This window comes from Cervus canadensis, chromosome 10, assembly GCF_019320065.1.
Source record: "Cervus canadensis isolate Bull #8, Minnesota chromosome 10, ASM1932006v1, whole genome shotgun sequence".
NCBI lineage: Eukaryota > Metazoa > Chordata > Mammalia > Artiodactyla > Cervidae > Cervus > Cervus canadensis.
Window position 1 is genome coordinate 51,759,079 of NC_057395.1, and position 12,291 is coordinate 51,771,369.

Here is a 12,291-nt window from a genome sequence, read left to right on the forward strand (position 1 = left end):
CGCTGCCCGTTGAAACTATTAAGGTAAGTAAGAGTGTGTATTTGTATATTGAGGGGCAGGAAGGAATATTGTCGAGAGTATAAACCATGGGACAAGATCATAGTCGTCAGTTGTTTGTGCATATGTTACAGATAATGTTGAAGGATCGGGGAATGCAGGTTACTAAAACAAAATTGCAGACTTTTCTTAGTTTTGCTGAGGAAGTATGTCCCTGGTTTCCACAGGAAGGGACTATGAGTTTAGAGATATGGAAAAAGATAGGGAAACAGATTCAAACATATTATACTCTCCACGGACCTATTAAGGTTCCTGTGGAAACATTTTCATTATGGTCTTTAATAAGAGACTGCCTTGATTTTGAACATGAGGAAGGGAGTAAATTAAAACACATGCTCCCACCCAAAGAACCAATTTATGCTACTCCTAAAGTTTATGCTACTCCTAAAGGGAAAGGACCCACAACCTTTGAATTAGAATCTGCCAAACCTTTGAAGGAAAATGAGCGAACGCTGACCCCAGAGGATGAGGAAAGTTTAGAGGAACAGGCAGCTGCTTACCATAAGGATGATCATTGGGAATTACTTGTAACTGACGATTCGAATGTGCAGGCAGTAGCTGCCCCTCCGACAAAGGGTCTGGAGGCACTCATGCAGAAATTATTAATAACAATAAAAGAAGAAATAAAAAGGGAATGTAGGGATGAAGGCGCTGGTGCAATCTCTACTGCGCCTCCTGCTTATGCACTCTCAACTATTGCTGGATTAGATCCTCCACCTATTTCCAAACCTGAAAATTTGTTGAATATAACTTGTGAATCACACAGTTTGTCCCCCTTGCAAAAGGCTATGCAACAGGCCCAAAGAGCTGGAGAAACTGTTCAGGGATTCTCCGCTGCTTTCCCGGTATTCGAGCATGAAAACCAAAGGTATTATGAAGCTTTACCTTTCAAACAACTAAAGGAATTAAAACTTGCCTGTGCCCAATATGGACCTACGGCTCCTTTTACCCAGACCATGATAGAGAGTCTAGGAGGTCAAAATTTGCCACCTAGTGATTGGAAACAAATTGCAAGAGCTTGCTTATCAGGAGGGGACTATTTATTATGGAAATCAGAATTTACAGAACAATGTGGCCATATAGCTGAACTAAACCAGCGACAAGGGATCAATACTACATATGAAATGTTGGTAGGGGAAGGGGCCTACCAGAATACCAATGCTCAATTGAACTATTTGCCTGGAGCATATGCTCAAATTTCTAATACTGCCCGGCAGGCTTGGAAAAAGCTCCCTTGCTCTAGTAGTAAGACTGAGGATCTTTCAAAAATTCGTCAGGGGCCTGATGAACCATATCAAGATTTTGTGGCTCGTCTTCTTGAAGCAGTAGGTAAGATTATAGCTGATGAGCAGGCTGGAATAGTGCTTACTAAACAATTAGCCTATGAAAATGCAAATTCTGCCTGTCAGGCTGCACTTAGACCGTACAGAAAAAAGGGAGGTCTATCAGATTACATTCGTATATGTGCTGATATCGGACCTTCCTATATGCAGGGTATTACCCTGGCTGCAGCTTTACAAGGTAAAAGCATAAAAGAAGTATTATATCAACAGCAAATGAAAAATAAACGAGGATTACCTAGTAGAGGAAATACTGGCTGTTTTGTTTGTGGCCAGCCCGGACATTGTGCCGCCTTTTGCCCCCAACGAGCCAATTCAGGGAATATTAAAACTCCTAATTTATGCCCTAGGTGTAAAAAAGGAAGACGATGGGCAAAAGATTGTAAATCTAAAATTGATGTCCAGGGCAACCCACTTCCCTTGCAGTCGGGAAACTGGGTGAGGGGCCAGCCCCTGGCCCCGAAACAATGTTATGGGGCAATGCAGGGAAATCAGATGGTAGAAGGCGAGTCACAGACTTGTTCAGAGCCACCTCAGGGAGCGCAGGCTTGGACCTCTGTTCCTCTTCCTACACAGTACTGACTCCCGAAATGGAAATGCAGGCTCTGCCCACTGGGATATACGGCCCTTTGCCTGATGGAACCGTGGGACTTTTGCTCGGACGTAGTAGCTCCACCATAAAAGGACTGCTCATAGCTCCTGGAGTAATTGATGCTGATTATACAGGAGAAATCAAAATTATGGCCCATTCCCCACAATGCATTACCACCATAGCTAGCGGACAGCGTATAGCTCAATTGATATTGGTCCCTGCGGTGCAAACAGGAAAAGCATTGGCTTCCAGGAGATGGGAAGGTGCCTTTGGATCCTCTGACGCCTACTGGGTCCAGGCAATAACTAATAATCGTCCTGAGTTCACGTTAAGAATAAATGGAAAGTTCTTTACAGGCATTCTGGACACAGGAGCTGATGTTTCTGTTATTGCTGAGAGACACTGGCCCCGAGAATGGCCTAAACAGATAGCTATATCAACATTGCAAGGAATTGGTCAAACTAATAACCCTGAACAAAGTACAGAGCTGTTACATTGGACTGACCATGAGGGTCACGAAGGAGACATTAGACCTTATGTCCTCCCAAACCTCCCTGTAAATCTGTGGGGACGAGATGTTATGACTCATATGGGAGTATATTTATACAGCCCCAGTGATCAGGTTAGCAATCAGCTTTTAGATCAAGGGCTTCTTCCCACCTCGGGACTTGGAAGAAATAATCAGGGAACTGTTGCGCCTGTTCAGACAAAAATGTTACCAAAAAGAAGTGGACTTGGGTATTTTTAGAAGGGACCTCTGATCCTCCTGTAATTCACGCAGATCCTATTACTTGGAAGTCTGAGGAGCCTGTGTGGGTTGATCAGTGGCCCCTTTCCAAAGAGAAAATTGAAGCTGCCCAACAACTGGTGCAGGAACAGTTAGAATTGGGAAATATTGAACAGTCTAATTCACCTTGGAATTCACCCATTTTTGTTATTAAGAAAAAATCTGGGAAATGGAGGCTTTTGCAGGATCTGCGAAAGGTTAATGAAACTATGGAAGTCATGGGAGCATTACAACCAGGATTGCCTTCCCCATGGCTATTCCGAGGGATGCCCACATAATAATTCTAGATTTAAAAGACTGCTTTTATACTATTCCTCTAGCACCTCAAGATTGCCCTCGATTTGCTTTTAGTGTTCCATCTGTTAATTTTTCCCAACCAATGCGCAGGTATCATTGGAAGGTTTTGCCACAGGGTATGGCCAATAGCCCCACCTTGTGCCAGAAGTTTGTTGCAGCAGCATTGCTTACGGAGTTTTTCTGCTATGGGCCTACCTAAATGCATCAAAACAGACAATGGCCCTGGATATGTTGGCCACAATTTTCAAACCTTTTGTGCCCAGCTGCGCATCGTACACAAGACTGGAATCCCATATAATCCACAGGGCCAAGGAATTGTTGAGCGGGCACATCAAACCCTTCAGCACTAACTGAAAAAATTAAAAAGGGGGAGTTTGTATGCTATTACACCTAACAATCTTCTTAGTCATGCTTTGTTTGTTTTAAATTTTCTGAGCCTCGATAAAAATGGAAAATCAGCAGCTCAACGTTTTTGGCACTATGATAATAAAAAGGCACGGTCATTAGTCAGGTGGAAAGACCCGCTAGAAGGCAGATGGCATGGGCCGGATCCAGTTCTAATATGGGGGAGAGATCATGTTTGTGTTTTCCCGCAGAATGCCGAAGCGCCGTGCTGGCTCCCGGAAAGGTTGGTACGCACGGCAGAGGAGATCACTGGAGGAGCGAATGAGACTGCTCACAATCCAGGAGACGGTCCCGCTGCCGACAGCTCAGCAGATACAGGCACTATTACAGATCGCATGTGAGAATGCTTCCAACCCTTCCCCTGCCTCTCCTACTAGTATATTAATTTCATTATTACTCCTTTTAAACCAGATAAGTTCCATGGAAGCCAGTATCTTCTGGGCGTATGTTCCTGATCCCCCTCTTTTACAGCCTGTTGGATGGGAAATGAGTTCTGTTCCTGTGTATGTGAATGACACAATACTTTTGGGGGGGTTTTCTGATAAGCATATTTTTCCACAGAATGCCAGTATTTCTTATACGGGATCCTCTTCACAATTACCAATGTGCTTTTTCCGAAATCATAATGTTTCAGGTTGTCTCACTGTTACAGATGTTGGATATTCTGATTACAGCACTGGCTGGAGTGTGGATATTCCTGGTGTGACCAGGCTCACAGGGCATGCACAGCGACGCAACGGAACGGGACCCCAGGATATCCCATTCTGTGGCCTGGGGCATAAAGGGAAACATATAGCGGTGCCATGGAAACTCTGCCGGAATGAGACTGCTACGGTGTATTCTATTCCTAACAGCACGCACTCACTGTGGGACTGGTTGTCAGACTCAGAGAGGAACCCCGGAAAGGAAAGTAACAGACAGTTTGCAGCGAGAATTTGGAATCTTGGCGGCACCCTTGTTTATCAAACTGAGGTCTGGAAGTTGCTGGCCGCTTTTGAAACAAGCGGATCCTTCATGCAGACTGGAGAAAAGGTTAAAGGTGGATTTTTTTGGAATGCAACTTGGAGATATCCTCGGGCTTGTGTACCTTATCCATTTATGATTATTGCTGGTTCTGTAAATCTTACTAAGAATAATAGTCAATATTATATTCATTGTTTTAATTGTACCCTAACCAATTGCATTTGAGGAATAAGAAATAATTCTGGAGTCTTGATAGTTAAACAACCACCTTTTGTTATGTTGCCTGTAAATCTTACTGAACCTTGGTATGAAGAGTCAGGGCTTGAGCTGTGGAATAAGGTGCGTACAGCCCTTGCTAGGCCACGAAGGGGGATAGGATTAATAATTCTAGGAGTAGTAACACTTATAACTTTGATTGCTTCTGCTGTTACTGCTTCTGTATCTTTAGCTCAATCTGTGCATACTGCTAGCATTGTAGACGATTTAGCAAAAAATACTTCCAAAGCTTTAGGGATTCAAGAAGATATAGATAGAAAATTAGAGGATAGACTAAATGCGCTTTATTGATACAGTAAGATTTTTGGGAGAAGAAGTGCAAGGTTTAAAGCTAAGAACAAAAATTAGATGTCATGCTAACTATCGTTGGATTTGTGTTACACCAAAAATTTATAATGATACTGAAACTCCTTGGGACAGAGTGAAATCACATTTAGATGGTATTTGGCATAATGAAAACATTTTCTTAGATCTAATACAACTTCATCAGGAAATTCTTGATATAGAAAATGCTCCTCGGGCTAGTATGGATTTGGCAGAAAATGCTGAAGAGTTTGTTAACAGTTTGTTTTCCAATTTTCCTTCGATAACCTCACTTTGGCATCTTTTTTCAGGGGTCGTGGCCATGCTTCTGGTATTAGCGCTTTTTGTGTGCATTACTCCTTGTATCATAAAGAAATTTGTCAAAGAGCTGTGGGACTTCAAGGCTGTCCTACACAGTAATTACTTACGCCAAAAGAATCAGGCGTGCCATTTTACTAAATAAAAGAGGGGGAGCTGCGGGGAGCGGCTTGAAAGAGCTGACTCTGGGAGCTGCCTTGATTGATTATCAAGGGTCTGTTCGCAGACATAGCTCTCTGTCCCGCCACCCCTCTGGAATTTACTATCCGAGTTAACTCCTAACAGACCATTAGTGAGCCTTGAATGCACACAAGGTGCAGATAGATTGCTTTGCACGACTGCCCTTAAGATAAGTAGGATGCCTTTGGCGCCATGAGAGAGCTCTGGTGATTGTTATCTTAAAGATGATGTACATGGGGAAGAATTTTCTTTGGGATGCCTCTCTTCTTGGTTTAGTATATATGTAACCCTGAGAAATAAAGAATCATCGTTGACTGCAGCGATCCTCTCGACCCCATCTATTCTGTCTCTTTATTTCTTAGCCTAAAGGAACGCGTAGTGTTGCTCGCTGAAATCTTCCGGCTGGCCCGGCGGGGAAGATCCCCTGGAGAAGGAAACAGCAACCCACTCCAGTATTCATGCCTGGAAAATCCCATCGACTGAGGAATCTGGGGGGCTACAGTCCATGGGGTCGCAAAGAGTCGGACATGATTAAGCAACTTCACTTTCACTTTCACTTTCCTGAGTCAGGAGCCCAGCACTAGTGCCAGGGACTTCCCCAGAAGCTGGCCCATTTGAAAGTAGAACTGAAGCTTTCACATGAAGTGAGTCCAGTAGCTCTTGGGCAGAATAGACCACACAAGCCCCAGAAATTTGAGCTCAGGTGGTCTCTGTTTAGTCTGAAGACACAGGAAGAAACTCCATGTACCTTGTACATCCTTGTACAAAAGGTTGTCTAATCTAATACCAGCAAAGTTGGAAGTGCCACGAGAAGCCCAGGTTTCCATTTTATTGACAGAAACTGAGACCCACAGATGAGAAAAGAAGGAAGGGCTTCCTGCTTGAGGGCAGATTGGAGCCGCAGCCTATGAAATTAAGCCATTTCCTCTGTGGGGACAGGCTGGAACAGAATGCAACTGCTGTGATTTTTTTTTTCCAGAAGATGAGTCAGGAGCAGGGGATGAAGCTATTATGTGATAATTATCTCCAGCATGCCCCAGGGCTGCTTGGTGGGTGGGGGGAAGGGCTTAGGATGTGGTGAGTGTTCCTGGACCCTGGGTCATGGGTTCAAGCCCTGAGGAGTCCATCTCAGCATCCTCTTTCCCTGTCACAACCCAAAGCAGCTCTCACCAGCCTAGGGGCATCTGTATGCTCATCACAGGGAGTGGGGTGCGTGAGTGGGGTGCATTTGGTGTTGATGAGTAAGAACTGCCGTCATCACTATCCTCAAATCTCAGAGACTGTCTCTCTCACAACTTCCTGCCCAGATCAATTCCCTTAGTCAAATTCTCAATGGAAACTTGATCATAGTTTCAGCTTCATAGTCCAAGTGGTGGTTCGTCTGCTGCCCCGATGTTAAGAAGTCTTTTCTTCTGCTGAACCAAGGTCTGTTTTCTTACAACTTCTCCCCACTGTCCCCACTCTTGCCCTTACCCCCACAAAACACACCTGTTCCAGTTGCCCCTTGATTTTATAGTGCTATTATTGAGAAGTCCTGCCCTGTCACCTCTACCAGTTCTACATTTGCCCTAACCCAGGAGGTTACAGATCTGGTCCCTGGGTGATCTGTCCCCAGAGCTGCTACTTAGATGATCTAAGTCACCTGTACTGGTCAACATTACTCTCCCATGACCTGGTGAGCTGATGGTCAGGGCTGGGGGCCAGGACCCTAAAGGGAGAAAGCAGCAGGTCTGAAGTTACAGCCAATTCTTCCCTAGGAGAGTCCTCCCGAGCCCTCATGGGACTGACAGACTCAGGGGAGGGGAGTTCTATGTATGGGGCAGCCCAAAGCAGGGAGATGGATGTATATGTAGGAGGGTTTTGGGACCCCATCAAAATAAACCCAGTGGTTACCTACTCCATGTGCTCAGCTTGAATTTTCCTCTCTGAGATGTATGTTTCTGTCTTCAGAAAATCATCAAGGCAGTAGGATTATAGCTGTTTGCCTACACGTTTCTCTCCTCCACTGAGAGGTAAGCCCCATGAAGGCAAGGTCTGGGTTTCATTCTCTGTGGGTCGTTAGAGCCTGGCTCAGGGCCCAGGGCATAGTGGATGCTCGGTGAACGTGGTTGGAGAATGAATGGCTGGGATAAGAGCAGCTGATGCTCACAGCTACCTGGCATGGCCTCAAGGATCAGCATGCACGCCTCTCCACCTGCTCATGCCCCAGCTTCCCCACCCATCCATAATCTCTCCCTCTCAAGTTGTCACATTTCAAAGCCCGCCCTTCCTTCCAGACTTCCTTCCTTCTGCTGCCCTCCTTCCCTTCTCCATCCCACCTTCCTCTCTTAGCTTTCCTTCCCACACTGTATAGTGGTTAGGAGCCTGATTTCAGAGGCACACAGTTGAATTTAAATAAAGACTTTACCACTTGCCAGCTGTGTGACCTGAGGCAGGTGACTGACCCTTTCTGAACTTCAGTTTCCTGATGAAAATGGTGGTGATGATAATAGCTGCCTCCTTGGGTGGTGAGGATTAAATGAAATAATTCACACAGAATAATTAGAAAAGTGCTGGCACATATGAGGTACTCAGTAAATGTGCATGTTATTAATCATATTATTATCGTTATATTTGCGCAAGAACTCCTGGCTGCCATTCCAGGGTTCTGATAATCAACGCAATTCTGAATCTTTCACTTATTGGCTATGTGACTATGGATAAATTAGTAGACCTTTCTGAAGTACAGATTTCCTTACCTGAAAAGTGCCAATAACAATACTTTCCTCATAGGATTTTGGGGGGAGGATATGATTAAATAGGGTAATAGGGAAATGCATTACCTAAATCTGTAAATTCTGAGAGTGAAAGGAGAAGCCTTTAATAAACACTCTATGACAAGCTTCAGCCAGGTGAGTGGTCTTCTTACTTATGAGGTACTTAGTACAGTGCTGGGTTCACAGTTATGAGATCTGTAGATGCGATTTTATATCATCACCTCCTCCTTTTCTCCCCCACCACTTTGGCCCTCTTTTCCCAATTCCTACACACATTGTTTTTCTTTTTGTTCCCTCTTCACCTCTTGCTTAAATTACTTCATGGCCCCAAGAACCTGAGAACATTTTCAACTGTTTGAAATTGAGGGTCAGTGAGAGAAGGGATTTCCCTGTTGCATGGGGGTCAGCATGTCATTTCCCCTGGTCAAGAGCCATCAAATCCACAACCATTATGCTGGCATTTAAGGCGCACCTACCACTCCCTCCCCTGCCAACCTCACCTTCTGCTCCCCAGCTCACTTGCTCACCAGCTGGCCTAAGAAGGAGTTTCATTTAGAGAGAAGAGTCTGTGTGCAGAGGATTGCCTGCCAGCCACAGCCCTAGCCCACCCCAGCTGTTTTTCCTCTTTCCCTTGGGTGACACCAAGACGTTGATGATGCTCTGCTCCCTGGATCTCTGCTCCAGCCTGGGGATGGAACACCAGTGGGACTGAACCCAGGAGTCTCTGCTAAAGCCAACAACATCTCCCAGACTCTGGACTCTACATAATTGGTTTTTAATGGGTTCCATTATGACCCTATCCTTACTGTGCATTATGGGTGCCTGACCTTCACAGCTAAGTGATTAACTGAGGAGTTGCTGACCTCAGAAGCTGCTAACCTTGCTCTCATCAGTTGGCAGTGGCCCATCAACTCCAACCCAGTGTCCCAGACAGAGACAATCCCACATAGAATATTCTTAAAATTTCTGAGCAGAAAGATTATTGTAATTCAACAATGACAAAGAGGATCCAATTTCATTTGCTAATCAACTGATCAACTGGCAGGGACTACCTGAAGAACTATGCTGAGAATTCTGGGGCCACATCCAGGCTCTTGTAGGGAAGAGCTCTGGCATCAGCTAGTGATGTCTGTCAGGGACAGTATGAAGGAGGATGAGAGAAGGAGAGGCCTGCAGGCCACAGACTTTAGATCCAAGATCTGAGATCTCAGTCTTTCACACACAGATTGCACAGTAGGCTTGGTCTACCTGCTCTCAGGAGCAGGCTCCCAAGAAGCCAGAAGGACCCAGAAGATTGGGGAACTGAATTCAACCTACCAGTCAGCTTATACATTAGGCATGATGGATCCAACCTTGATATTTTACAGGTGGAGAAATTGAGAGAGGAACGATCACTCAGCAAGTTAATAACGACCTGACATGGAGCCCTCCATCCCCAACTTTGGTCATAGAAGGATCCTTTCTCAGCAATTAAACTTGGCTAGATTTAAGGCTGATAGATAGTATGCTAAATACTGAGGGAAGAGGGACCTCTAGGTGAGTCCCAAAATACAGATCTTGAAGGAAGCAAAGCCAGTATCTCTCATCCAGGACCAAAGGGAGAAGCCGCCGCAGTTCTTGAAACTGAAGGCTGAGGTAGTAAGGCCTGGTCATCAGAGAACAGACTTTCCCAAGAGCCAGAAGGGCCCAGGATGCCAGTAATGTCCCCAGTTGCCAGACGCCAGTAAGAAGAGGAACTTCAAATATGATAAGGAAATTAAAATACCAGCCTTCAAAGTCAAAGAGTAAATAGGACTTGATTCATATAACTTACACAATACTGAACAATTGAAAATAGAAACATCTTTTAAAGACCTGTGAAAGTAGGATCCCTGCTTCTGCTGACCTGCTCATCACTGGAGCCCAACTCCCAGCACAGAGTAGGTACAAAGTAATTATTAACTAAAAGACATATTCCTGGGGAAGGTGGGGAATTTACCTCTCACTGTATTGGGGCCCCAGGGGGAGACACATTTTCTTTTTTTTTTCATTTATTTTTATTAGTTGGAGGCTAATTACTTCACAACATTGCAGTGGGTTTTGTCATACATTGACATGAATCAGCCATGGAGTTACATGTATTCCCCATCCTGATCCCCCCTCCCACCTCCCTCTCCACCCAATTCCTCTGGGTCTTCCCAGTGCACCAGGCCCGAACACTTTGGAGACACATTTTCTGAGTGTTATGTTGACAAGGCCCCACATGAGATACAGCTGGGGCTGTGAATACTTGGTCTCATCAGTTCCTCACTGCAGGCCTATGAGATGATCTGAATTATAATACCCATTTTACAGATGAGAAAAGTGGAGGCACCAAGGGCAAATTCTCTTGTTCACACTCATATTGCTCTTTTCACCTGGGCCAGAGCTGCACTCACCCTCAGCTCTCTGGAGTGGGGATTAGAAGAGGATGCAGCCCATGGGTGCCTCAACTCTTCTCACCCAGCCCACAACCCCCAGCTCTGCCCAGACATGTTTCTGGATCCTTGTAATGTACATAGCGTGTGAGAAGATTTCAGACCTTCTACGCTTCCCTTTCTGCTCCCCCTCCTCCAGTCAGCCCCATAGGATGTGTGGGGGAGGCCTGGCCCCAGTTCAGGAAGGACTTGTTGCTGGGTGGTCGGGGCAGGCTCTTACTGTCTCTGGGCCTCTGCATCCTTATGAACATGAGCGAATAGCTCATGGCCTGGGCAGCACCATGGTGCTAAGAAGCAGTGACCCAAGTTTCTTTCCACAGACACCTGCTTCTGAAGTTCCTCTCATGGGCCTGGTGCCCCGAGGCCCCCAGGCCCTGCCCACTCACCTGCCATGACAGGGCTGCCCGACTCCTTGCTTCCTCTGCTTTGTGGTGTGTGAACCGTCAGGACAGTGTTTCTGAGCAGCCAACCAGACCCACGTTAACAAGGCAAGTGTTGGGACACTCCTAGGCAGGACAGTCAGAATTCAGAAGGAGGCGTGGCCCTGCTACTCCAGCCATGACACCTACGAGACACCTAATCACCCAGTAATTGCCTTGGTTTGCACCTAGAATTTGCCCAGTGTGGGAGGGGCTCCAGCTAAGAGGCTTCCAAATGCAAAGTCGAGAGCCAGACTGTGAAAGAAACAATCCCACAAGCCTGGGAACAAGTTTTATGGTCTGCTGTTCTTACAAGAAAGCAGAGGCTCAAAGAGGGGGCCCTAAATGTACATGGCTACCAGTTGCAGAGCCGGAATGGGCCCAGGCCTCACAGCAACCAGTCCAGGGCAGTTTTCTCCCCTCCTGGTTGAGGAGAGAAGGTTCTGGAAACCACAGTTCTCTCTTGTGTGGGCTCCAGAAGTGTCTACAGGAGCAGTGACCCACCACCCTCTCCCAGGGATGTGCCCCCACCACGCCACACCCTCCTGCACATTTGCACGTTCCAACCTGCAGAGGAGCTCAGCCTCCACAGAGGAGCCCTTAGGTTCAGAGGAATAAACTTTAGATCCAGCTGGCCCAGGTTTGAAGGCCAGCTCCTGCCGCTGGTCACTCTGACCCTGCAGAGGTGATCCACTGAGTTTTAGCAACCTCTCTTTATCTGGTGACTAAGGAAATGAGAGAGGAAACTCTGGGGCAGGGCCTGGGTGCTTAGGGAGCCTGGCTCACTGGTCCCCTGCTCTTACGGTCTCCCATACTTTAGAAGTTGAACCATTCCCGAGCTTGTCTGGCCCTTCAGTGTTGGGATCTCTGAGCTCTGTAGTGCAAAGGTGGGAACATATGCTGCCTGGGCTAAATCTACTCTGGGGATTGAAAGGAGACCCTTGGCCTGAGTTCTTGTGGGATCTTCTATCCTTTGGACTCCTTGCAGGGCCTCCCTGTGACAACCCAACTGCCTGGTGTCAACCTAGGCGTTTGGGAGGAAGTGAATAATAAAGAGGGGAGAGGCCCTCTGGTTCAAAGCAAGGCTAATACACTGATCTTTGTGAGCTGGCTCCAGCCTGGAACTTAGAGACCTGAGAGCC

General features: G+C 46.2%; 1 protein-coding gene across 2 annotated transcripts in view; it reads right to left on the bottom strand.

The window, feature by feature from the left end:
* Positions 1-11,209, bottom strand: part of TGM6 (transglutaminase 6) — a 45,482-nt gene extending 34,273 nt beyond the window's left edge. For both annotated transcript variants that reach the window (XM_043480258.1, XM_043480257.1), the window contains exon 1: positions 11,117-11,209. In XM_043480258.1, coding sequence (XP_043336193.1) covers positions 11,117-11,123 — 7 coding nt within the window. In that variant the 5' untranslated portion in view covers positions 11,124-11,209. The remainder of the gene's footprint in view (positions 1-11,116) is intronic.
* Positions 11,210-12,291: the final 1,082 nt, after the last annotated feature.